Raw genomic sequence first — 25908 nt, 5'->3', positions numbered from 1 at the left:
ACAGGGATGACAGGCTGACACGCGGATACTGTGTCTACTTTCAAGGAAACTCTACTTGGAAGCGAACGCCAATATTACTTAGATGGGCAAACAAAGATTTCGTCGTAGTCGATTCGATCAGCCGACGAAGAATGGCGATAAGATTCGAGGAGAACTCAGGAGAATCGTGTCGTGGTTCTATCCTACGATGAATACGTCGATAGAATCTTCGAAAAAGAAAAAAAAAACGTTGTTGCAAGGGTTTCACATTCTCCTGGCGCATCTCCGCTTTTATCCAAACGGGTAGCCTCGGGCTGTGACATGTCGAGGAATGTATAGGGTGGTAGAAAATATGTGCTAGATATTTGAGCCTTTCGGAAAACAAATGGATCGTTTCCACATTTTATTCATTTCATTACGTAAGTGTACTATTAATGTTCAATTTTCAAGAAACAAACGACTTACTTCCATAGGTTCATTCGTTGCAAGAAGATGACGTACATAAATAATGGCAGTTTCCGAAGGCTCATTTATCACAGGATCGATTCTAGACATCAAGACGATGGAAAAATTTCCCCGATAAAAATGTCGTTTGAGGCTTATTTTTCCAGTTATAAATAATTCCGTTTTACGCCGCAAACGAACTGTTATCAGCGAATCTCGTCCATATTCTTCGTATCTCACTTTAATGTAACAGTTGAAATCTCGTTCTATCGCTGTGCGTTCTTAGATTAGATTAGGCGGATCTTTGAGTTTTGACAACATAAAGGATGCTATTTGCGTGGCACGGCCGCTTTAAACGAGAAGCGACATACACCGAGGGCCTCTGAACCCTTCCAACATTCTCATATTTTGACACTCTGTATAGACATCACTTCATGCTCGCATTCGCTGATATGCTACATCCTGCGATGAGTGGCTCGTGTTAGCCTTGAACTAGTATGCCACCAGTTTTCGCGGATTTCGCGAATACCCTGCCGAGGCCTCTCCTTTCTGACTGCACAACTATTTTTTGACGTAGCTGGAAGTCGATGAAGTCACGGATATATTTGACGCCAGGTGGTTCACGATGAAGCTCGTACGCGCGGTGTGTAACGATTCGTAGCTCCGTGCGGCTGAACTTACACCGACATCCATCGAACAAGCAAAATCGCCAGAAGTTTGACATTAGTTTGTCACGGAAATTTATTCGAATATGTGAAAAGTTTCCATATAACGCGACCTGGGCTAGGGATATTGCTCTTCCAATTTTCTTTCTTTTTTTCGCTGGAACGGGTTAACTCAACTTCGCCTAACAAGTTTGCATCGTGATATAACGCAGTTGTAGAAATTTCCGGGAAGTAGAAATCGCAACATGACTTTTAAACTCTGTGAACTGTGCTAGCACGAGTATGATTCACTGCGAGGTCTATTTAAATCGATGAATCTTTGGCGGATTAACTCTTTGAGGTACGAAGACCTAGAATGTTTTGACAGTTAATGGCATGAAATATTTCCGTTTATTGAGTTTCCGATTTTACACTTTTAAGTGTTACTATATTTGTTTTACAGAAATACTTACGCTTGCAATATTTACACTGTGGTGGACGGTGAGACGCGTTGTTGGTTAAATTAATAACGAGACGAGTTAATTTAATCAACTATATTTACAGATATTTTAAAATGTAGAATACAAAGTTAATCGCAAGCATTGCTCGCTTGATCATATTCGTTATAAGAATGTGCGATACTGCCATACTGATACTAATTGTTATGCTGATTCGCTAGACCGATTCGTTGTACTTATTCGCTCGACTGACCGACTCTCTTGGAGAACATGGTCGTTTATTTATACTGGTCGAGGAGGGTACCGGAAGGTTTGAACTTGTCGCCGATTGTAGGTAGCAGCGAAATTGCTTTGTCCAGAGTTTGTTTATTACATTATGTTCGTCGTACAGTATCAATCCTTTGTGGCAAAACAACTGTGCGAGGCATCTTTGTATCGAAACGTCCTGAAACGTATATGCCGCTACAGCACTGACGATACGATATTTACGCGACTCGGAAGGTTTCCGAACAAATTATCTATGTGTCTATAATAAAAATATATTTGATGGTTATACAAAAGGTGTACAAAATTTTCGAACGTATTCTCATTTTTCAATGAAGCGTTATGCGCGGCGTGATCGATGTAACGATTCGAAATTACATTTGCGAATCATTCGAATTATACTTGTGACGCATGATATACCTGACATTATTCGAAGAACGAGATGTAGACGATATGACGTAGCGACAGAGAAATTAGTTTCCTCTCCTGAGACGCTAAGCGAAACAAGTGGAAGTTAGATAGCTTGTTCGTCTAAAATCCAGTAATACTTTTCCCCCTGGTGGAGCAGGTTCTTTTTCGAATAGCTTGGTGTGCGAGTAAAAGTTCGTCGACGAGTTGGTCCCGGGCTGTGCACGTTTTGCGAGTAATTCAAGGGGACGACGTTCTTTGTCTCTGCAGTCACTTTTTGCTTCGTAGCACAGGCCCGTGTTGACGAAAGTATGAATATATTACGCGTCTCTCCGGTTGGATTTATGAACAGCGTGTAATTAATTCCGGACACAAACGCCCCAGGCTAATAACCAGAATACCTCGCAGGAGTTTACCTCGCGTTCGCGTGTTTTGCTTTTAGGCGCAAACCCTATCGCGCTAGGTTAATCTCATTCGAACGTTCTTTTCGCGATGTATCGCCGTTACATTATTCGACGCGTCCAGTCAGTTCCAATGAAAATTTTATTAGGCTGTTCCAAAAGCTTGTATCGTCGATATATGATCGTTGTACGCTTCTTACGAATTTGTACAAAATACATATCGCTTGGTAAATTTCTAGCCTCGACTGTTTCCAGTAGATTAAAAGCAACATCTGGAAGCGACGTATAAGAAAAACAAGCAGAAAATATTGAATTTTTAGCTCGAATATTCGATCCTAGCCGTATTCGCAATTTTATTATACTCTGCGATTATCGTTTATTTTGATCTTTGTAAAAGATTTTTACGATAAGAAAACGAATACTCTGGATTCTAAAAAATCTATTTCAAGCTACCTAATCGGTGACGAGTTCTTGAAGGAAACAGTGGTGCGTATTTGTTAGATAACGCGCTCGTCGACCTTCGGCGATTTGGATCTCGCGAAGGTTTCGAGCTGGCACTGAGCTTTTTTTTTGCCACTTTGACTCACTCAGTTTTCTTGCCGGAAGATTCTATCGCCCATTCCAAAACTTAAGAAAACCCTTATTGTTTTCCATGTACGATGGCACATCGACGTGCATACGATAGCGTCGTTAAATACGTTATAACATTCGCGACTCTTAAAACGGTAGACCTTAACAGTATCATGGAACGAAGTCGCTATCAAGTCTAGACCCTAATGACACATTTATGGTTCCGACTACCGACGATATGATATCCTCTGTAGAGGAGTCGATGCTAACATATTGCAACTCGGTATCGTTTAATTTAATCGCTAATAATCATTTATTTTTAATCGCGATTAAACTTACATCGCGAGGATTTCGTCGTAAACTTTCTGGACTATTCGATATGTGCAAAGTCTGTTTCGTACGATTACACGCGTACTGGTCAAGAATATCGTCATCGTTGACAAACGAAAGTTCCTTCGGTACTAACGAGGAAGATCCAATCAATACCGCTTGTTCCTTGGAACGATACGCCTCCGATCTTTTTCTTCCTATCTCCGGTTTTGTTCTTCGACTGAAGTTTTCTATGGGATGACACAGTTACGTCTTCTTGTCAATGGCTGCTCTCTCGCCCGACAATTATCCGCGAAAGTCCTTAATAGGAAATTTCCATGAAAATGCGAGTCTCCAGGCGTGTATCCATCATTCTTCGATCCTACGGTATAATCTTCGCACAGATTACGCACAATAACTCGCCATCGGGACGCCGGATGACGTAAATATTTCTCGCTATGATATCGACAGATGCCGAAGGGGAGAGAAAGATTTTAATCTTCGCCATACGAACGTTACGAGAAGGCTTTTTCCGGGGTTCCTTTATCGGACACTAATGTCCATCATCCATTTACATGTAGGATGACTTATGAAAATATTTGAACGCTATTATGTCTTGTATATATACGTTGTACTAGCTCGATTATATTGGCAAGATTAGAGATCAATTTGGAAATATATGTAAGAGTTACGAGATATTTATTGCGAACATATATTCAATAAAAAGTTAATACAATACACGACGAATAGTCACTTTAAACGTACTATCGAAGAGAATTTTTATACTTCTACACTCGCTTCCTGCCACGTGTATATTGCTATGGTCTGGGTTCTCGAGATAAGAAAAGCAGAACGTAGGATAACGAAAAGACGCGACCGTTTAATTTAGTTTAGACGACGTTGATCACGCGGTCTCTTTACTACAAGATTACCGTCTACTCGTATAATGTTACAGTGTCGAACGAAATAAAAGTCTTTCCCAGAGAATAAATGTTGAAGATGGTCGCATTAAATATCATGGTTTATTAATATATCAAGTAACTGACTACTTAAATACTTTCGTGATCTCCGCGAAATACATATCTGCGCTAAAATATCTTGTAGCTGACACTGTCTGCTACGTATATTTTCAGATTTGTTTCAAACTTTGCCAATATAATCACGATAGTCCTGTCTCGTTAAGATGCTAATGGAACTTTCAAATGTTCGGTATAGCGCGTATAATATATTCATAAAAGGCTCCTGTGCTGCGAACGTTCGCGATATCCTCGCCAGCTGCTCTATTTTATAGACAATAAAGGTTGATGATATCGCGTGACACACCATCGCGATAGTTTTCCTTGACAATCGATATATTTGTCACGCTACTGTCTGAGCGGTTTGCGACGAGCACTCAAGCCGCCGGATTAAGTTGGATGAGTTTAAAATCCGGATTTAGGATAGACCTTTCCACGCGTCCACGAATCTGCGAACGTTAAATCCAGCAGACACGGCTCTGGTCTCTCGTTTGCCCACGATAGTCTCTCATATAACACCGCGAGAGAACGACTTCCATTTTACGTGTGCCTACGTTGGAATGCAGTTTATACTACGTAACGACTGCTTCTTGTTGCAACTTGTTGAGGAACATCGCCAGCCAGTTCAGATTATTTGCTTTGAACGGCTTCGAACTTTTCGGACGTTTGACGTTCGTTGTCCTTGCAGCTCTACATTATACGGTACTCTAAATAGGGTGTGCCCTTGGCTCGTAATTACGGCACGTTCCATCGAGGTGTACTAGGTCCACGCTATTATTGTGCGTGATAAGTAGGAATTGAAACTAGAGTTGTGACTTTCAAGTAGTAAACGCCTATGTACAGTCCTCTAGATCCAAATCTTGGATTGTAAGGATCAGAGCACTTGAGTCTCCGAGCTTGAAGATTCAATTTGTCCAAATTGTATATATAATTGTTATATACCGTAGTTGGGAGCGAGAAATATTGCGAAGAATGCGCGTACAGGTCTGGCTACGCTTGACGAGGTAATCAAAGTATTATTTTTATGACAAATATTAACAATCATCTTCCAAAGTTGGTAATTTAACCACGTACGTATTGCAATTAATTTTTCGTAGAAAAGAAACGAAATACGTGGATCGTTGTTAATTTCTTTACTTGAACCTGGAAGCTTCGAAAGCTACAACTTTATACGTTCAGTGTTAAACGTTCAGCTTTTGACATTTGGAAAATTCAAGCCTTACAAATCACTGCCTCGAACACGCTACTCCTCGAAACACAAAAGCTCGACTCTCGACTTTTTAATCGCACATACAGAGCTTCGTACACATTCGTCCACTGGTTATTAGATTCTGCAGCACGTACGAACGCATCCACGTGCATCTCGGTATGTACAGCTGGTGTTTCCAGATGACGCGTTTTAACCGTACGTAACTCGCAGTTGCCTCTGCCAGCAGCCTTAGTTTGCACCAGTTTGCTGCCAAACAAATATTGATTTTTGCAACTTGTTGCAACGAAGGGACGCGTATCTCGGTGGATCGAGGGCAATTCGAACATCGTCCAACCAGGGTAAAATCACGTTAATCCTACGAGTCGTTTCTCGTTCCGCTTCCGCTTGCGCCGGCTTTATTAAAATTGGATCTAGCCAGGTTCCTCGGTGTCGTTCATTAGAATCGAGTACGATTCAATTGCACTGGCTTTTGTCGACTCGGCTAAATTCGACGGCGCGACGGTAGGAGAGTTGCATTTAACGCGATGAGCTTCATAGTACTCGATACCGGTCCCATTCGCGATAAGGTAATGTTAGCCTTGAAATACGTAACCGCTTTCAGATAAGCCTGTGTATACGTGTGCCAATAGCGAATGCTATAACCTGTATTATCGTTAGATACAGAAAGCTTCGACCATTCAGGGGTAGTGATTGTTAGCCGAAGAACGAAATGCCCGAACCAGATAGGACCGAACCATGTTTTTCTCGTTAAACATTTTCGTTACTTTATTTAACTTCTGTACAATGGCTGTACTTGTGTCGGGCTTTTCCACGTGTTCGTTCAAGGTTTCTTTATTTCGACGTTTCTTTCCACACACTTTGACAACGTGGTAATTGACCTGAGCTATCGAAGAAACGATTAATTAATCGGAATTGTGTTCGTGCAGTTTTCCACAGGTGTGTCCATGTAATACAGGAACGAGGCACGATATACCTGTAGCATATACGATACATAGCGGAGGTAATTAAAGGATCCAGAACTATCGGAGACTGTAACGTTTTCGTCGAATGTCTAGCTATAGAATCGTACGGAAACTTGGTAGAACCAGAAAGAAAGTTTCTCAATAGCAAAACGTTGATATCGAATATACCGGTTAAATATCGACACACCTATAAACGAAAGCCACGCAGCAGCAGCGGCTTATACTTGGCGGTGGGATTCAATCTTTCGAGACGTTATTACCAGTAGCGAAACGAAACAGGATACCGTCGTACTTGGTTATAAATCGGCTGACTTGGAACACAATATAAAGCAGGGACGTGATCACGATCGCACTGTACTCCTGCGATCGCAAAGCTATTGTAAATATATCGCGAAGATAGTGGGCGTAGTTCGCCGACCTCGTGGTCGATTCTAGTCACGCGTCTGCATCGCAGATTTCAAAGTTTCTCTCGGCCATCAGTTTCCCTTGGATCAGATGTATAATGTAAGTGTGTAATCTTCCATGGATGTATGTATATCGTACATTATACAATATAGGGGGCACTATATGCTTTAACAGAGATCAAAGCATCGAGTAGCGCTCAGTGTACTTACTAATATCGTAATTCTTCTGATATAACCATCAGAGAATTACACCGCAACAAGGAAAGGACACGATTTTCTTAAGCGCTTGCTCCACTGTCCTCTTGCATGATCGAAGTAATATCGTTATTGACATTTTACAAGCCTCGAGTTACGAATAATTGGTATCGTTACAATCTCTTGCAGCGACGGTATGATAAGTTTGGTAACGAAACAAATGAAATTGCGGGGGTAAATTCTACAGACTACGAGTCATGTAATTGATTAAAAATTGTGAAACAGAGCTACGTATATGTATCTGCAATTTATAATTTACTAATTCAACGGCATCGTTGGTCTGTAAATTATCGCGCAAGGTGATTTTGGTTTCTAATATCTCGAATGATAAATCACTCAAATATAGTTTGCCTCACCGACGAGACTACTACCAGGTCCCGAACGAAATATTCTCTCTCTTCCTTGCTTTCTTCCTTCGTAATACCATAATGCCAATATTCCAAGAGGAGCAACACAATAACGCAAAGAAGGCTTGCAAAAATGAAGATGTATCGAGAAGAACAAAATGGAAAAAGAAGAAGCAAAGAGATGGAAGGACAGGAAGACAAGACTCGAGAGATAAAAAAGTAGCTGCGCAAGGACTATATCGTGGCTGGTGACCACGTCGATCGACTGGACTCCTATTACGCCCGTGTCTACGTCTCTATACAGTCGAGAGGATCCTTTATCGCGTTTTCCTGCTAGGTAACCAGCCGTTGGCAATCGACTTCTTCGCAAGCCAAGCCATCGTGTGCTTGTTGCACCCACACAGGAGGCGACGATTAAGGTCAGCCAAGCACTCGTCTGTACGGTCGCGCGAGCGAAACGATCTGCCTGCAGGAGCCTCGATGGAATTAGGGGAAGGCGGAGGGTAGAAACGGTGGTTTTGCCTTGGTGGTCGACGAGTCTATGCTTCGGGGCTCGTCTGAAAGTTAGCGGTGGCCGCTGGTTACGTTGTTCCGCGACTGGTTTGGACAATGAGGAGAAAATTCCGCGCTCGACCATGTGCTGCGCCATAGCCACGCGGTTAAATTGCCGGCATAGCCGTTCCGTTTTGAATGGTAATGAGCGACGCGGCAAAGAACACAGCCTTTTCCTTCCTTCCTTCCTTCCTTCCTTTTGCTCGCCTCCTTTTTTCGACGGCCAGCGAACGTTTTTGGAACGAATGACGTGTGCACGAGCTGGGTCAAACGAGCGACCTCACCGAGCTTCCGGGACTTGTGCAGCTACCGGGCAGATTAAAGGCGACTGCATTCAAAGTGCCGCTTGCCAGGAGCCAGCAGCGATGCCGGAATAAAATCTTGGAGCTGTTGAAGAAAAATAACGCGCGAACATCGAGCAAGTTTTTGACCACTGGCGGCTTTCTTTCCGCAGAGACCGTGTCTCGAGCTTGGGTTGGTAGTAGCGAGGTGTGCTCGACGAAGATGGGATTTGTAAGAAAGCTATCGAATTTTCTTTTATGACGTTGTAACTGTGACAGGCAATTTTAAGGATTCGTGTAATAGTTTTTTCGTCGTTATTTTTGTTAGAGCGTACGCCGAACACCGAACTCGAGAAATTTCGAGACTATATGTACTTATCGTGACTTGTGAGTTATACGAACGTTACTGTCGTGGGAGACAATTGACGGTAGCCGAATTTCTTTACTTCTCTCGCCATTCCCGTGTCATGTCGGTAGCTGCACAGGACACATCGTAATTTATAAGACACGTAGGTAATAAAGTACGTACTATGTGTAATCCAACTCTACAATTTTCTATTGTATTTATATAGGTTCTCATTCCTGTGTAATAATATTTTAGTAGAAATTTATTTTACTTTTCTAGAAACATCTCTCATTTGACGAAAACGTGAATTGCAGAAAGGTCCTCTGTATTCTTCTTCTACCATTTCATTTACGTATCTATTTTGGTATTTTTATATAGTTTTTACTGGTAGTATCCTTTTTATCATTTATGGTTAGAGACGCCAAAAAAAGATGGTTTACGAGTTCCGCTTTCTTTGCAGCAAGATTCTTCCTCATCGTTTGTCTCTCTTTTTGCAGAAAAATGCGCTGCTTGAACCGTTGTACGTATCTTTTTTCGTTGTGCCATTTAATGACGATCGCGCGAACGAGAGCGCGCTTCAACCTCCTCGTTCTCGCCGAAATAATAACGACAGTCGCTTTTGAATTTTGCTGCACCGCAGGAGTAATCTTACGGTGGAAGTTTTGCTCTGGAATTAGAGGACGCCGCAGCACTTTGCGAGCTTGCGCGCACATTCTCTTTCGGAAGTTAGGTTTGTGGTCGCATTTGCATGGTTTCTTCTACCGGTGAGTAAAACGAGGGAAAAAAGGAATTTGCAACCAGCCGAGCCGCAAGAAAATATCAAGTTAAAAATATCACGTTTTCGGAAGCAACTAATTTCCTCTTTGTTTTCCCACGAAAATTCCGACTTCTCGTAGCCCTGCGATCGATGAGATCAAAGAACAGCTTGTGCTTGCAGTGAAAACAACTCGCGCTCGTTAATAAATATCACGAGAAGCCACGTCTCAATCCTCTCTTTCTCTTTTCCCTTTGGCTCTTACGCTGTTCAGAGTGTCGGAAAAAGCCCCTCATTGTTTGAAACGATCTCTGTATTAACGTATAGCTTCAATTTCAATATCAAAGCACGTATATATAGTTTGAATTTCCCAACGAACTCGTAAACGAAGATTACAGAAGAAAGCACGATAAGTACATTTCCATCGATTTTCTGATTTTAATTCGCTTCGTGATTAAACGGGAATATTTTAATACGAGTATGAATTAATCGAAGGTAGAAAGAACGTACGAGGTTTGTACGTCGTTGTTGGCAAACTTCTGTAGAAACCAAAGGTATAACCATTGAGACGAACAATAATGTTAATGCCTTTAATATTTTAATGCTATACGGACAATACATTTAAAATTTGCTATCATGGGATTAATCGAAGAGAATCGTAAAATTGCTCGCCTATAAAACCTGCGACGTGTGCGAATTCGTATTCTTCGGCTGTAGTCGTCAGAGGCAAACGCTTTATTGATATAAAAGGCGAAGCTTGATTTATGAATATTCGCCAGTGGTCGATTTATCAAGGAACATTCATACTGTCAAGAATCCATGGCGCCTCGGTTCCTCTTCTTTTCAATCTGCTCGTGCTTCTTCATTGATGTACTCCAGGAAGATGTACGGTGCCTCTAGTTTCAGAATGGCAAGCTCGATGATTAAAGACTTCATAGAAATTATGAGACATCCAGTTGTCGCGGTTTTCACAGCTGTGCCAGTGTGCACATATGTATATGTGTCCCTTTGATGCTGGCCCCCTTCCTTTCTCTGTTTCTCCTTCTCTAAAGTTAACCTACCAGTTGCGTTTATATCAGTCATACGGCCATAGTGGAAGACGAAGGGAGGATGCTGAAGGTGACTGGTACGTGAGGTAGGTCAAACTCGTGGCACCGCGTGGCGCGGAATAGAAATGAGGAACGAAGCTGAAGATCTCTCGTGCACCGATTACTTACCTTCAGCATTCTCGAGAACCGGCTATTGTGAGAGGTCTCATAAAAGCTGCAGGCACCGTGCTCCCTGAGAAAAAATACCAACATTTTCTAAAGTCTCCGGGCTCTGCCTCGAGCTTTTTAGTAATCAAAACAACACGCTCTTACGTAATTGTTATGTTATTTAAATCCTACCCGAGCTGTCTCCGTGGAAGCACAGTTTACGAAGGACTTGGATATCTTTTCACCTTTGATCGGGCCCGATGGGGGTGGTTTTGGGAAGAGAAGGATCGGTCGGACGTTCTATGTCAATTTAGCAATGCTACCTGTCGTAGCTATTTATCTATACGTCCACCATAAGTTACTTTTTTGTTGCATTCATTTTCGTATAAAGCCATATTTAGCTTGAACTCTTATCTAGACAATTAAAATTCTATAATTTATTGACAAAAACAATCTGAAGTTTTAATACGTGAAAATTTTGCATAGATTTCGACGCAAGAATATTTTCTGATATTTTCGCCGAAAGGATAAAAAGAATTGTTGAAAGGAACATGGTAACGAATACTCGGTTACCTACATTAGAGTCAAGTATTTAACAAATCGTGATTCAGTTAACCCGAAACAGGATTATTAATCTACAATCAATCATATCTAACATTCTTTTCCTCGATGAAACCTATCTTCGCGATGTTATGAAAGTATCTGAGAATTATTTTTGGATGTTTGTGTTTCCTTCTAATAGTCGTCGTGTAGCGAACATTTCGCACAGAAAAGCGGCCCGACGTCTTGCGATAATTTGTCACTGATATTTATATCGAGGCGAGAAAGAAACTGAAGAAAAATACGACAGAGAAGCTACCTATCGCGAGGGTAGGTCAGTCACGGCGAATTCAACGGAAAAGAAGAAAGAAGAAAAAAAAATACCTCGAAGGGGACGTCGTTATTCCATCCGCTTTCGTTGCTTCGTTTCTTCTTCATCGGTACGCGCGAAGCTTCTCTTTCTTTTTCCGTTGTACGCATCTGTCCTCACCCTGTAATCGACGCTCGACCATAAGCGACGCCACGATTCTCCCAAGACACAGATGCGTGCAAACGTTTCTCGTCAATTATGAAAATTTCAAGGATCTAACTCGCGCGATGCTCGTCGATTTTTCGTACGATGTGCTGAAACAGCTGTGGATACCTCTTCTCTCCTCGCCGTGTTCTCGTCGATTGGCAAATTTCTACATTTTCCACCGTTGAAATTTCCCTCGAGAAATAAAAAGAGAATATCGAGATCCGTCTTGAAAGGCTCGCCGTTCTCTCGTGCCAATCCAAACAGCCTTCGTTCTTCTATTCTCCACACAAGCACATAGATGCGTGCATAATGGGCACAACGAAGAAAGAAGAAAGTATATGATCACAGGAATTGTCCGATTCGAAAGTTAAGCGAACGAACGAAACGCGAAGCTATCGCGTTTATAAACATTTCTGTTCACGAGTTTTGATTAAGAGACTTATGGAAAGTGTGGCTAGCATCGGGAAATGATTAGGCACTTACGAAAGCCTTTAACGATTGTTATCTAGTTTGAAACCGACGCAAAGACAGATAAGACCCATGGAATCTAACGATAAATAAAGAATATATACGATATATTGAAACAGTCGGAACAGGAAATCGTTTGTGTATAATAACTCTAAATCCCTTCTTGTTTACGACTACTGTGTTTTATCGTTGCTTTAACCAATCCCAGCTACACTTGTTATTCAATGTACCACTCTAACTGCAAACTTCGACTGAGATTTTAAGCAAATGTTTACCACTTAATTCGTGCAGAATTTTTGCAACCAGGAAAAGAGATTCGCATGTTTGACACGTACAATTGTTAATTCTTACCGATCACGTTCCTCTTGCGAGTGTTAAAAGTAGTTTCTAGAAATTGCTACGTTGCATCGTTGCCTCGCACGAATGCTAACAATTTGCTTCGTTTAAACGAATTGTTACATTTGTCATGTGGAATCAAAAGGGTGTGCTAATGCGTACCGATGAATTGGTACACGGCGAAGTGGAAACGGGCCGTGTCTGGTCGTGCATTCAATTTGGCCTTTCAATCCGACGCCTCGCAGTCGCAAGCGTGTCACGCTTATTAGATCGCTTCTAACCTGGTTCTAGGCTTCTTCTTCCGGTGTGTATCAGCCGAATGAATAGTCGGACGAAGATCCCAGCGAATCGACTCGGTTGCATACACGCTGAGAATATGGCAGGACCGTACTCGAGGGAAATACGTAGGTTTCAAGGTATTCTCGACACACAGTCTCTTCGTAGTCGAGTGAAACGTTTCTTGGACCGTGTCGGGGTAAATTGACGTCGTAATTGTGACGCTTCATCACTTTTTCACACGCTCGTAGCTGGCTGAATGGGATTGGGATGAGATTCCCGGCCGGAATCAAGGAGCGTGGCTTCCTAATAATAGAAAAGGCTTGCCAGGGGGCATCAATCGACGGAAGACTCCGCCACGAAAAGCCCCGGGACCTTATTTAATTCATCAGCCGTGTTCTCGACGGCTTAACACGATTAATCCTGAGTCGTTTATAAAACTCGATGAATAGCGAGCAGAATACGCCACGATATAAATCAGAATAAACAAGAGCTCTTCCTACAGACGTATCACGTTCACCGTATGTTTTCCTTCGCACACTTTTCCCCAATAAATCCTGCGAGAACGTCATATCATTTTACAGCGTGCGAGCTGGCTACGCGTTCGTAAATTCTTCATCGAACATTTGAGAGACGTATCACGAGCCTCGTTTTATAGATTAGCTCATTTTTCCAAGCTTTAAGTAATATTTCATTCGATTCCAACTATATATTCGTTGCATCGTAAGCCTCGCGTATCGATGCTTTTCGAGTCGTACAGATTGGTTTTAACAGTCTTCGAACGAGATTCAATTTAGTCGGTTCGCGATTCGTGGCCGCCGATTTTAGCCACATTCGAATCGTAGGGCCGGGGCTGTTACCGTTCCCGAATCGTGCAACCTAATCCCAACAATCCTAAATGGTGCGATCTAATCCTGAGGATCCCGAGTCGTAGAGGGCCGAGACGGTGCAACTTCTGAAATTGGCTTCGTTCTCGTACACTTGGGTTCGCGATGAAACGCTTCAACAGTTTCTGTCCCTACCGTAACAATGGCGTAAACTTTATAACCTTCTATCTCGTGTGTATCTTTTCGTATCTATTTCGCTTCTAGAGTAAGTTTTTACGGTATGTATCTTTCTTGGAAAATAAATTCAAGCCTACCTGGGTACTAATAAAGAGGTACACTAATCCTACCGACTATTCAAACGAGCACGAGGTTTCGTTAAAGCGTCTCCTTGACCGGCATGTTCTCTTTCACGTCTGCTTCGTTCGGTGTCTTTGACTACTCTGATCGTCCATCTTTCTGATTAGACCATTTGGAGCATTGCTCCAAGCCAGAAAGCGAACTTTTTCCCACTGTCGATCATTCGTTTCGCTCTTGGCTCGAGAATTTTATTAAACGATTCAACGACATAGATTTCATTAGCATATCTGCCCGCTGGATACTTTTCTTTCTTTCTTCCGGCTACGAAATACCGTTTTAAACGGAACAAAAGAAGCAGTCGATGGGATTACCTATATTCTTATCGCGATCCCTGACCGTTTCTTCTTTGGTCGTATCGTTTAAAACGAGAGAAAAGTTGGGAGACGCCTTTGTTAAAGATGGACGGTACGAGGCGAGAAATAGGGAGGCAAGAACGCGGCCGTATTGAATTTACACGGTGCTACACACGCAGAAATGCAACAAAAGATCTCGTATTCGAGTTTCGGACCGTACAAAGGAGCTTTACTTTCTTCGCTCCAGATGGAAACGGCGGATAATTAAGTCCGAGGTGGGTACGTGCATTTCGCAGAAGCAAACACCGTATACCCTCTATCTGGCGTGTTCGCCAACCATACCACGATTCTAATGAATCGTCCATTACGTACTCGCGTTACATACCGTTTGTTTGCCGAGCTACGTCTCCGCAAATACTCGATATATTCCGGACAGATTCTCGCACACGATTAACTCGTTCTTGCGGTGAACATTCTACTTTTGGATCGAGACCGGAGTTATCTTTGGAGATTCGGGTCTTGAGGAATTTCGTCTTTTTATAAGGATGGAACGATAATTTGAGTCACCAACGATGGCGCAAAAATAAACCTACCTTGCGTTTAATTGAAATACTCGGCTTTTTTAATTAGGTTGAGGCTTGCGCTGTTTACACAAGGTATTTGCACGCACGATCGTGTTTGTTACAGCATGTACGTACTAATTAATTACTTCCAAGTAACATTTAGATTTGTACCACTTAGTGCTTTCGTACGACTAGAAAGATTTGAATGCAGAATACAGCGCTTCGTTGGATAAATACGCGTAAATATTTTTTCTGGGCACCGAGTAATCGTAATTCATAAATTCAGATTTAAATATCTTAAATAAAACGCTCCAGAACTCTTCCAAAGAGTGGTTAAGAATTAAACAGATGTTAATCTCGCTTACTTACTCCAGAAACATCGGCGATGTTACAGTCTCCCTTGCCACAGTTCTGCCACGATTCTCGAGATTTTTATCCAGACACGATAAAACTCTGGGTAATATTGATGACGACCATTTAAGAATTCTTTCGATTGAATCAGATATTTTCCCATTTTCCTTTCGCTGACGATCTCAGTTACCATCGAGACGCAGCGATTCAGCGAGAAAGCGAATAATAAATGCGCGTTATTTTCCTCTAGCTTTGGGATTCTGTAAAACGTAGAGGAAAATAGACCGTACCTGATTGTGAGCTATCCTTCTCGCCCGTGAAATTGATGACACCACGATTTCAAGTTCGCGACGGGATTTGGATGCCGACTAACTTTTCCGAGAAAGCTCTTAAAGAAAATTCTTTCTTAAAAGGTCGCCCCTTGTTCCTGCGTCGGCGAATAGACCGTGAACCGTGTTCACCGACGATGTGGACACTTTTGCAAGCGACGCGCACTCGATAAAAATTGTTTGCTCAGGGTTTGTTAATCTCGACGAAAAAATATAGTGGGATCGTAAATTAAGGCGTTAAGTGGACACACTAGTTTCGTCCTCTTTCTTTAAAACGTATTATCAAGTATTTTTTCATTTTTTATTTTTTGTACGTTGAAATGTTCGAAGTTTCCTGTGACTTTTTGCTTGTTAAGCAAAGTAACGTTAGATATACTTGTTACGAAATAATGACAAATGTCTTAAATCGAAAGAAGAAAGACGATACATCGTTGCTCCATAGTGATCGTAACCCAGGTAACGATATAGCGAGATCATGTTATCGTATCGAAATGAACGATACCGTTCACGCCGATCGATAACGCCATTGTCATTCGATCGCTCGAAACATTTGTAGTTTTCCGTTCGACTAGCTTCGCAATCTCGTAAATCGTAGCCCGGGCTATAATTACCGTACTGATACAAACTGACCTGCAGCTACAAAAGAACTACTTCTCGGTTGACACCCTACGCTTCCTGTAAGGCTCGAACACGCTATCTCTTCTCGAATCTTCCGAAACCCATGTACTCTTCAAGCCTGATTAACTTCGTGACTTCGCTATATCTCTTTCACACAGAAGTACATCAAAGAACTCTGTTCACCGTAGATCTGCTCGTGTTCTGCGTGCGACAGACCCGTTAACGTTCTGTTCACGAATTACCGGCGAATTGTTCGCGAATTGTTCGCGAGCTTCAACGCTCAAACGCTAAACGTCCGAAACTTCAACACGTTGCTACTTTCCTTTTATTATATTTTCGTCTTCCATAGAGTTTTGTCAGGTCAAAAGTAGACAAATTTTCAGCCATTTTTGAAATACCTCAATCTCTGAATTTAGAACGAGCGATTTTTATTTTTAATTACATCGTATGAAAATCCTCCTGTTCAATCATAGAGTATCATAAATTCGAGAAACCAATAAAAATATACTTGTCGTGTTATTCTACTGTAACCTTCAATTTTGATCAGTGTGGACGTAGCTCACGATTCGTGAGTCGACTGTTTCGACTTGTCCGAGCACGAGACTATCCTCGCGGAAGAAATTGCAGCTTAAAAATGTGCTTGGCAAAGCGCCACGCTGCGTCATCACTCGTATCGTTGGGACTCGAGTTTACTGGCGAGCTGCTACAGGTAAACATCTACCTGATCCTCAAACGTTTTCAATTATCGGTTTGGTTTCGATAGCAGAGAGTCAACGTTTCATTCGGTACTATGGATTTCGCAGCCGTATGGCTGCAACGTCTTTGGATGACTTCATCCATAATTCTTTCCCCGTTTTATTCTTCGCTTTATTAAACTTTAACCCTGGAACGTCGCACTGGGATCTTTCGCGTCTGACGATGCGATCTTCATACATTTTGAATATATAAAGAATTTTGTAAAATTGATGCTAAGATACTTTCAAACGTTTTATCGTTGGCCAGTTCAATATTATGAAACCCAAAACCGCTCGGAAACGATTAAAGAATCCTTTTATTTACAATTACTTTGTATTGCCGCAACTAAAATTAACATCCTACATTTCTATCGTGTACGATTGTTATTTAGGATGAAATTCTGTTTCTGAACGTTGTTCGCGTTTCTACAAATTTTATCTCCGAAACTACTTTCATCGGATAACAATGTAGAGCCCAACGACGGCTCGTAACGTAAGACGCATTGTGACGGCTGGTAGTTCATCGTAAATATAAAAAGTTGATGAAGTAGCCAGGGATAAAAAATGACCCGGTTTCTTCCGTATGAACGAAATAAGTTCTTGAGTTTTTCAACGGGTGTTGCATTATTTTCAACAGCTCCGTGATGTTTATAACGGAGGCGAAAAATTGAGAAACGAATTGCTCGACGTTTAGTTCATTCTTCAAGTGGTAGGATGCTGTATCTCTTTTCCACGCGTGTCTTAACACGTGGAAACATAATTTTCTCACTCTCGCGTATTCTGTCCGATGTTCCGTACCGTTAAACGCGAGATTGCTCGAATACTCAGTTTCCAGCGTGAAATAAACCGTAACACGCTAAGAAATCGACGAGGTGTTCGAAATTTCAATGGGAAACGAGATCCATGTATTTTCATTGAACTTATATAGCAGCTTTTAACTGGTTTCGATGTTTGTTGCTCTTCTGATCGACGAAGAGTTATAGGTATTCAGGTTCGCAAATATTTAGATAATCGAACGTATGCACAATTATGACGCAACTTTAGAATGCCGCTCGATTTTCTCCCGCTTTTATACTCGTGTGGAAATCCAACCTTTCGCAATTGTGATGCGATCACTCGTAAACATCTAGGCGAAGTGCGGAACATATCTATACGTTTTTCGTGATTGATTTTATTGGCACTTCCATCTTTACGTTTCTAAATACAGTGGTGGCGCAAACTTTCAGCATTTTCAAGTATTCGACGCTCCAAAGATCTCGAGGTTCGACCGTAGGACCGCGCTCGAATATTTACATCGAATATTTCCCAAATGTCTAAACGAAAAATTCGAACGTATCGATTTTCTTCATTCTCACAATTTCGACCCTTTAACGTCAAACGTCTCGAGTCTTGACTGGTACGTCCGCTGAAATATTTGCATCTCCTTCAATCGTAATCCTTTTTCAATCCTCTCAATAATTTATTAAACGACAAATGTACTGACCGCTTTATGACGCTTGTAGCTGGATCGTCGAGGACTTTTACATCCTTATTCCGGATGCGTGTAGAGTAAGAGCTGCAGGAAAATTGTCGGATTTGAATTTGCGATATAGCGAGGGAAATATTTCACGTGCAACCTCGGTCGCTTTTACGTGACGCGTATGCCGGAACATCCTACCCTTTATTATTTTGCACGATGGAATTTATTCTGTATATATAAAACGCGATTTTTCTCGATGTCAAGCTCTTACGAAACGATGAAACGCGGTGGATGTAGGAAAATGCAGTTAAACTCTATTTAATCCTGCACAGCTTGGGCCTGGTATTTGACAGATACACGCGACATCTTTTTATAAATATTTTTAAGTAGAATGCTTGTCAACGAAGAGTAGCTGTCATATGATACATCAAATTTGTATATGTTCACTGTATGGATATAAATGTGTATCGCGTTACATTTTCGGTATAATTGGCCGAATGTGAGAAATTTCTATACCTCGAACATACTATTATCATTTGCGACGGATGTCATAGCTACTTTATACATCTATCAACAGAGGATTTCCATTAATTTATTTAACTGTTCATCCATCATACTTTTTTCACAGTGGGTATATACATGTATACGTAAAATATCCGAATCTGTCACGTTTATATTTCGTTTACGAATATATCTTGCTCGATAATAACAGTAGGTAAATCGTATTCATTTTGATAAACATAAACGATTTTTTTAATACCTTGTGACCAAATAAATGTTTTCTAGTTTCTATTATGTACGTTTTTAGATTGCCTTCAAAAATCAATCTAGACGCGAAAATCTGACACTTTAGAGAAGAAACGATGCTTCAAAATATTTCATATAACGTATGCGATACGTACACGAGAGATTTGCGTAGTTTCATTTCCATAGAATTTTTATCACAGCCATCTCCATAAGCATAAGAAGAAATTCAGGAAATTTTCCTAAAACGTGTCTCGTATGTTCTGTTACAGGAAGTATTGCACGCGATCAGCGCACCCAGCGGGCAAGTTCAACGCATCGTTATTTTCAAGAAGAACGGCGTTCAAGCAATGGTGGAATATCCTTTACAATACACGTTGGTCCACTCGATGGATTTCGTTTCACGTGTGAAGCACGAGCTTCACGAAACGTGATAAACGGTCTTAAAGCTCGAGAGGATCTCTCTGACATGGCACACTTTCTTTTTCCTTTTTGCTCTGTGTCTTTGTTTTTCTTCTCTTTTATTTTCTTTTCTTTTTTCTTCTTTTTTTCTCTCTCGACAAAACGGCTATCCGTTGGTGAAGTTTGTCAGTCACGTGCCACCGTTCCAATGCGATCAAGATTTATAAGCGGAACTAGCGAGTGACACGGTTACAGGATCTTCCGACTGCCGCGTCACTCACTGTAAGCCTCTGATACCTTGGCCCGAATATCGACGAGTTACTTGTGGCATAGTGGATGAGCGTTGTACCCAGTTAAAGATGGCTCTTCTCTGTTTGGAAATTACCGAGGGCTCGAGGACGTACGAAAGATCCCTTTTGATACTTATAAATTATTCGGATATATATATTATTTTCTATAATCTTTGATCATCGAAATGGGGCCATATATAATTTTCGACATTTTTTACCTTTTTCTTTTTCTTCTTCTTCTTTCTTTTTTGTAAGTGAAATCGAGATATTCGTTTAGATATTAGGTTGTCGGAAAAGTTTCTTTCCTTTACAGACACGTCTTTTACAAGGACGCATCTTCATACAAACATGAAACGTAATCTGTCAAACGTTGTAATCTTTATGTTGATAGAACAAAATGGATCATACGTAATTCGATAAAGTAATATAAAACGAAAAATGTTGTGCATCCATTATTTCCTTATGAAACGAAAGAAACTTTTCAGACGACCTGATATTTACGTCGAACAGGTAGTTACGATTATTATCTTTGGAATCAGAGCTAGTCGTAATTTTCGACGTTTTTATTTTATTTATTTATCTATTTTTCTGGTAATACTGCGAGCCTCTAACAGACTTTATTTCCACGTAATAGCAAAGTTTACTATGGAATTATTCAGATGTTATACACGCATGTGTTGATAATTTATGCTTATCTCGCTTGTTCCGATACGATTCATAGAATTTTCAAACACGTAGTTTACACACAAGAAGAGAATAATTTGGCAAGTGCAAACGATGCAGCCCTCGTACGCGATTATTCCTAAGTTTCCAAAATTTCAAGCAGGCACGTAGCGTCGAGTAACTCATAAAGTCGAGAGGCGTAGCAGCAGCTCGTTATTAAAATTCAGCTGTAAAACGACGTATGAGATATCTGATCTTTTCTTGGAGATGTACATTCGTCGTCTATTCTCGATGCTTTGAATTTTTTTTTTATTTCGAATCCATAGCACTCAGACTGTCTTTTATTCATTATCCGTTGTTTCTTCCAAATCCTCCGACAGTTTTTATATCAACCGATAGATTCCTAAAAAGATTCACTTGTTACAGGTGGTCCATTTTCTCGTGAAAGACAAAATAACGTTCGTCAATTCGTCAAATTTCCATGTTTTATTTAATTTCGCCGTTCAGATTATTATTTTATATTTTTAACCGTGAATTAGACTCGTGCCTAGTAGTTCAACTCTCGTAAGATCGTGACGCGTAATGTTCGTATCGAATTACTTAATTTTCATTTGTATTTTTTTAACGCTACGAGCAAAGACCACGCGAATTAAGATCTAACTCGATTGTAATCGAAACTAATGCGATCACCCACGATCCATACTAGTTGGGAATTACGATAAATCGCTAACTGGAAGTTTTTTCGATTTCGTTCAGCAATATTTCGCTTAGCCATAATTTTGATAGATTTCAAATGAATCGCGCCATGTCGAAACATATGGGAGTCCTCTCGGAGCTATAAATAGAAACTGTTCGTTAATTTTTACTACTACCCAGACAGAGCTATCTATATATCCTTAACCGAATCTTTCGATAACCACGTTCGACACGGTGGAATCGGCAACAAGAGCAAAGGAGACGCTTCACGGGGCAGACATATACTCCGGTTGCTGTACGCTGAAGATCGACTTCGCCAAGGTAAGTCCACGAAATCAATCGTACGCAAAGAAACAAATTGATTCTCCGTTCTGTTCTCTGTATCTCGAAACTGCCTTCGAAAAGATTGCAAACAGTGGCCGCCGTGTATAGTCGAAGGTCAGCCTCACAGGCTGCGCGATTTCATGGTAAAATGTATGAAAAAATAAAAGAAAATAAGCCACTCGAGAGCCTCGCTGTTAATATTCATGAGAGAGAATCCGACGGAGAAATGCCTGCGCAAATAATGGAAACGCTCTAGATTCACGGTTCCCTTACGTAACTGTGGAGAAAAGGAGTGGCTGTAGATGGGCCCCGGCGCACTTACCGTACCATAAAACTCGAGGAAATTTGTCGGTTTCATTCATTTTACGTGCTCGTTACATATTCCAATTACCCACGGTACAAGCGGCTCTGCCACGGTGACGACATTCTTTTCAATATTTCATTCGACGTCTAATTAGCAAATCCAACAAATAGAGCTCGAGAGCTGACTTACTATACGGGGATGAAACGCGTTTCTCGCCGCGTTTATTCCTGGCAAACTATAGAAACGCGTGTACACCTTTCAGAAATCCTCTCTTCTACGGTACATCTTTCGAGCGATATCTTTTGTCTCGTCTTTGATATTTAACTCGCGACGAGAAACGCTGTTCCCTGTTCACTAAGCATTAGAATTCAGCTAAGTGTATCAGAAAAATTATTAGGAAATTATGCGTACCTTTAAGAATGGTTGTCTCGTTTAAAATAATAATATAATAATCCTATCAATTCGTTAGGATAAAGTGAATCTTCCGCTCGTTTATGCGCGTCGTGCCTTTACAAATGATTTTACAACACGAAGTCGGATTTTCACAGACTTTTCGTAGTCTTCTATCCGATTCACCTCAAACTTTTTCAATACAAGTTAGAAAGCTGTTGGGGCTAATGCTTGATTATTATAATTTATCATGTCTGGAGCACTTCCAAATGAAAATTCTCACAGATCGAATTGCTTCTCTTTTTTTTTTTTTTTTTTTTTTTTTTTTTGATAATCTCGACTGAAATTTGGATACGAGCTTGCTCGGTGTCCTGATACTTGGAAACACGGGTTATTTACGAGTCTCGCGACTACAGATGGTAAATTATATTTTAATTCACAACAGAGGGAAGTTTATTCTGTTCTTCTCTTTTATTGCCTTAATTACAAATATCCCATCGCCGATGAAACGATGTTATTTCGCGTTTGCCTCTGTCAGCTGTCTCTTCTATCGTGAAAAGGATCGCAGTGCAAACAGCAACTAGCACCGCTCCGGAGAGCAGTGAAAAGAAAATCACGCGCATTAACGTTAGGCCCGCGGCAATGAGGTCTTCCGTGCCGTTTGAAAGCAGGCAAAGAGAGTGGTTCGTATACCCGAGACGTGCGAGCACGAAAGCCGCTCGTTTCTCGCCTAACGAGTGAGATTTTGTTTCAGCTTTGTTCGAACCGTGAATCGATCGAACACCTTTTTCAATCGACGCTGACATCTTTCTATCTTCTATCGTACAAACGGATCTATTTTTCCTTTTCTAGTTAGAAAACCGATAGAAAATTGTTTCTCTTCTGATTCGCCGATACGTGTACCTGAAAAACATATTGGTTTGTCGAGAGTTACGTCGATTTTTCAACGTGCCAAGAAAGAGTTGGTATTTTTCAATTATTATAAAACCAGTTTCCATGAAAATTCCACGGAGAAGTTTCCACGATAATGGTTTTATAACGTAATTGTTTAGACAAAACAATAAGCTAATTCGTTTTTATACGTGCAAGGCCCTCGTTGCTTCTTTAATCGGAGACTTAATTGAAAATAATTGTACCAATGCGTTTGTTTCTAAAACGTAATTAGCTCCGGTGTTAGCAAACAGTTTTTCCCTATTAGAATTTCCAACGAATATCGTTTCGTTTGCCCCGATAAACGTACGTTGTTAACGTGATTTGGCGTATCGCGTTCGCTCGACACCTAATTACCGATAATTGCTCACTTCGCGTATCGCCTCTAATAATTAAATAGTCGGTAATGTTCGTTCGCGGTTCATGCTTCAAGAATCGAAACCTAACCACTGCACGTGCGAACGAATTCGCTCGCGTATATAGCGATTCACGCTAATACGCGTAATAAATATAAAGCATTTGCAGATGCGAGTATTCTTTCGATGTGCATTCTCGAGGCTCATCGCAGTCGACGCACGATCTCCACGTTTCCTGGCATCAGACGTCTCTCGTCAAGATGCTGTCATATGATTCATACTTACACACTATGTTGTACGCGTATTTCGCGCTTCTTGTTAACACACGCGAGAATCTGTTATTTGGCAGATCTTTCCATTGGCAATAGTTGCGTAAAGGGTGGGATCGCTCGGCCACGCAGGCTCCGCCTCGAAATCCAATTTTGAACTTTGGGTCGTGGCTTAAGCTCTATTTTCATTAGAGACGAACTGTCGTTTTGGCAAATACCTTGGCTCACCGTGGCCAGAAAGGAACATGTTTCTCGCAAAGTGTACGGGCTATCGATGTCGGCCCACGTTTCATCGATTCGCGATAAATCTGTTTTTTTTTTCTCCTTCTAATTCTCAGTGTGGTTGAAAAGGTTTACGTAACAGGATGCAGGAATTTTCAGCGATGCATTTCTATAGCGGCTCACGAAGCTGTTCGATCATCAAGTACCTTGTAACGCGTATATTTTCAAATTTCGAATTGCACCAATATAATCATGACAGGCACGCCTTATTACGGTGCTGGTTAAATTTCAAAACGTATTTTACGTAACACGCGCGATATGCACGTAGAAGCTTTCTATGGTAAGCGTTGAAATAGGTCCACGAGCAACCGTATGTGAAACGAGATACGCGGCCTAATTAAAGGGAAATTTTCTTAGAATTAGAAGCGATCGATTCGATGCGACTGAACAGACAGATGGGATTATATTTAATTCTCGCCTGTGTATCGAAGCAGTTGAATGGAAACGCATGCACTGAATACAGTCGGAAAGCCATATCCGCTGCGGGCTTTAATCTGTTTCTCAATACCAATCACGCGCCGATAATCACGTATAGGCGTGTAATATCTCAAATCGTGATTGACAACTTTTCAAGCACGTATCGTCTTCTGAAAGTTTATGCAATTCGCTGTTTAACGGGTGTTCGATAGATCGTTGTTCCCTTCGCGGTTCTCGAAATGTACGACGTTCGACGAAAAAGTAGCGCAATTGGATTTTTGTGGAGAAGGAAATAAGTAGAATTTTCGTGGGCGATTTCCATGTAAATTTTCCAGACTTTGCGAGTATATATAGCAACGCGTTTTAAAGTTTGCAAGTGTACAGATGTTGTTATCCAAGTTTAACTTTACCCTCGTTTTCCCGTAATTAACCATTTCCAGCCGTGCGATTACATTTCGAGTCATTAACTTACAATTTGCGTACTAGAATTTCTCGCTTTGGGATATTCTTTCTCTTCGAACAATTTTCAAATCTACCAGTTTATACAAAATAAAAGAAATATTCTATTTTTTAATTGAGAGAAATACAGCGAGCAACTCAATCGGTCCAAGTATATCAAATTTCGTATTAATTAGCGACACTCTCGTACGATTAAACAAATTTGATACTGTAGAAACGAAGCGTAGAACCTGATAAAAAGGAACGCTTCCTGCGAAAGTCAGGGTACGTATACGTTTCAGATAATTCAAGTTTGCGCAGATTAGAGATTTTTTCACCATCTGTGCCAGTTTCGTAACACGGAAAATTTGTTAAAAAACCTCTGGTTCTCGCAATCCTCGGGTTACGCAGATTTCGCGCCCACACGTTCCCTCGTAACAGCAATCCCTTCAAACTGGAAATCATCGATAACGATGCGCTCGTAGCCTCCCTGGCATAAGCGTAGCTCGATGGAAATCGTTTGTATTCGATAAATTTGCACGCCGGCCCTTATGCGCGAGGAAACCGAACATAAGCGAGCACGTAGCGATGCTTTGTCAAGCTGTCAGCGCTGCTTGCGATATTTCCCAAACGAAGTTGCCGTGTACGCCAGTCAACAACGCGCACGTATCCTCTCGAACGCGTAAATGTTGCTTTTTCTTTCAACCCTTTTTTTTCGTCGCACTCCTCCATCCACGAAGTTTCGACTAAATTTGACGAAAGAAAACGGCTCGATTAAAGCGATGAAAAATCACCGCGTTAACCAGGCTCGATTACTTTGATAACAGCCACGGTGAAAAATGGCCGTGCAAAGTAGGCAATCTCGAACTTTCGAAAGGCAATTATAGGAAATTTTATGTAAAACGAGCCACTCGATGGGCCGACTCAGGCTGCGA

General features: G+C 41.2%; 1 protein-coding gene across 2 annotated transcripts in view; it reads left to right on the top strand.

The window, feature by feature from the left end:
* The window catches only part of LOC117210927 (heterogeneous nuclear ribonucleoprotein L), a 157608-nt gene that overhangs the window by 40001 nt on the left and 91699 nt on the right, over positions 1 to 25908 (top strand). For both annotated transcript variants that reach the window (XM_033454382.1, XM_033454381.1), the window contains exons 4-5: positions 19485 to 19570; positions 21488 to 21584. In XM_033454382.1, the coding sequence (XP_033310273.1) occupies positions 19485 to 19570; positions 21488 to 21584 (183 nt within the window). The remainder of the gene's footprint in view (positions 1 to 19484; positions 19571 to 21487; positions 21585 to 25908) is intronic.

Source organism: Bombus bifarius, unplaced genomic scaffold (assembly GCF_011952205.1).
Source record: "Bombus bifarius isolate JDL3187 unplaced genomic scaffold, Bbif_JDL3187 scf7180000008213, whole genome shotgun sequence".
NCBI classification, from domain to species: Eukaryota; Metazoa; Arthropoda; class Insecta; order Hymenoptera; family Apidae; genus Bombus; species Bombus bifarius.
Note: the sequence above shows the minus strand (reverse complement) of the source record. Positions and strands in the feature narration are given on the sequence as shown.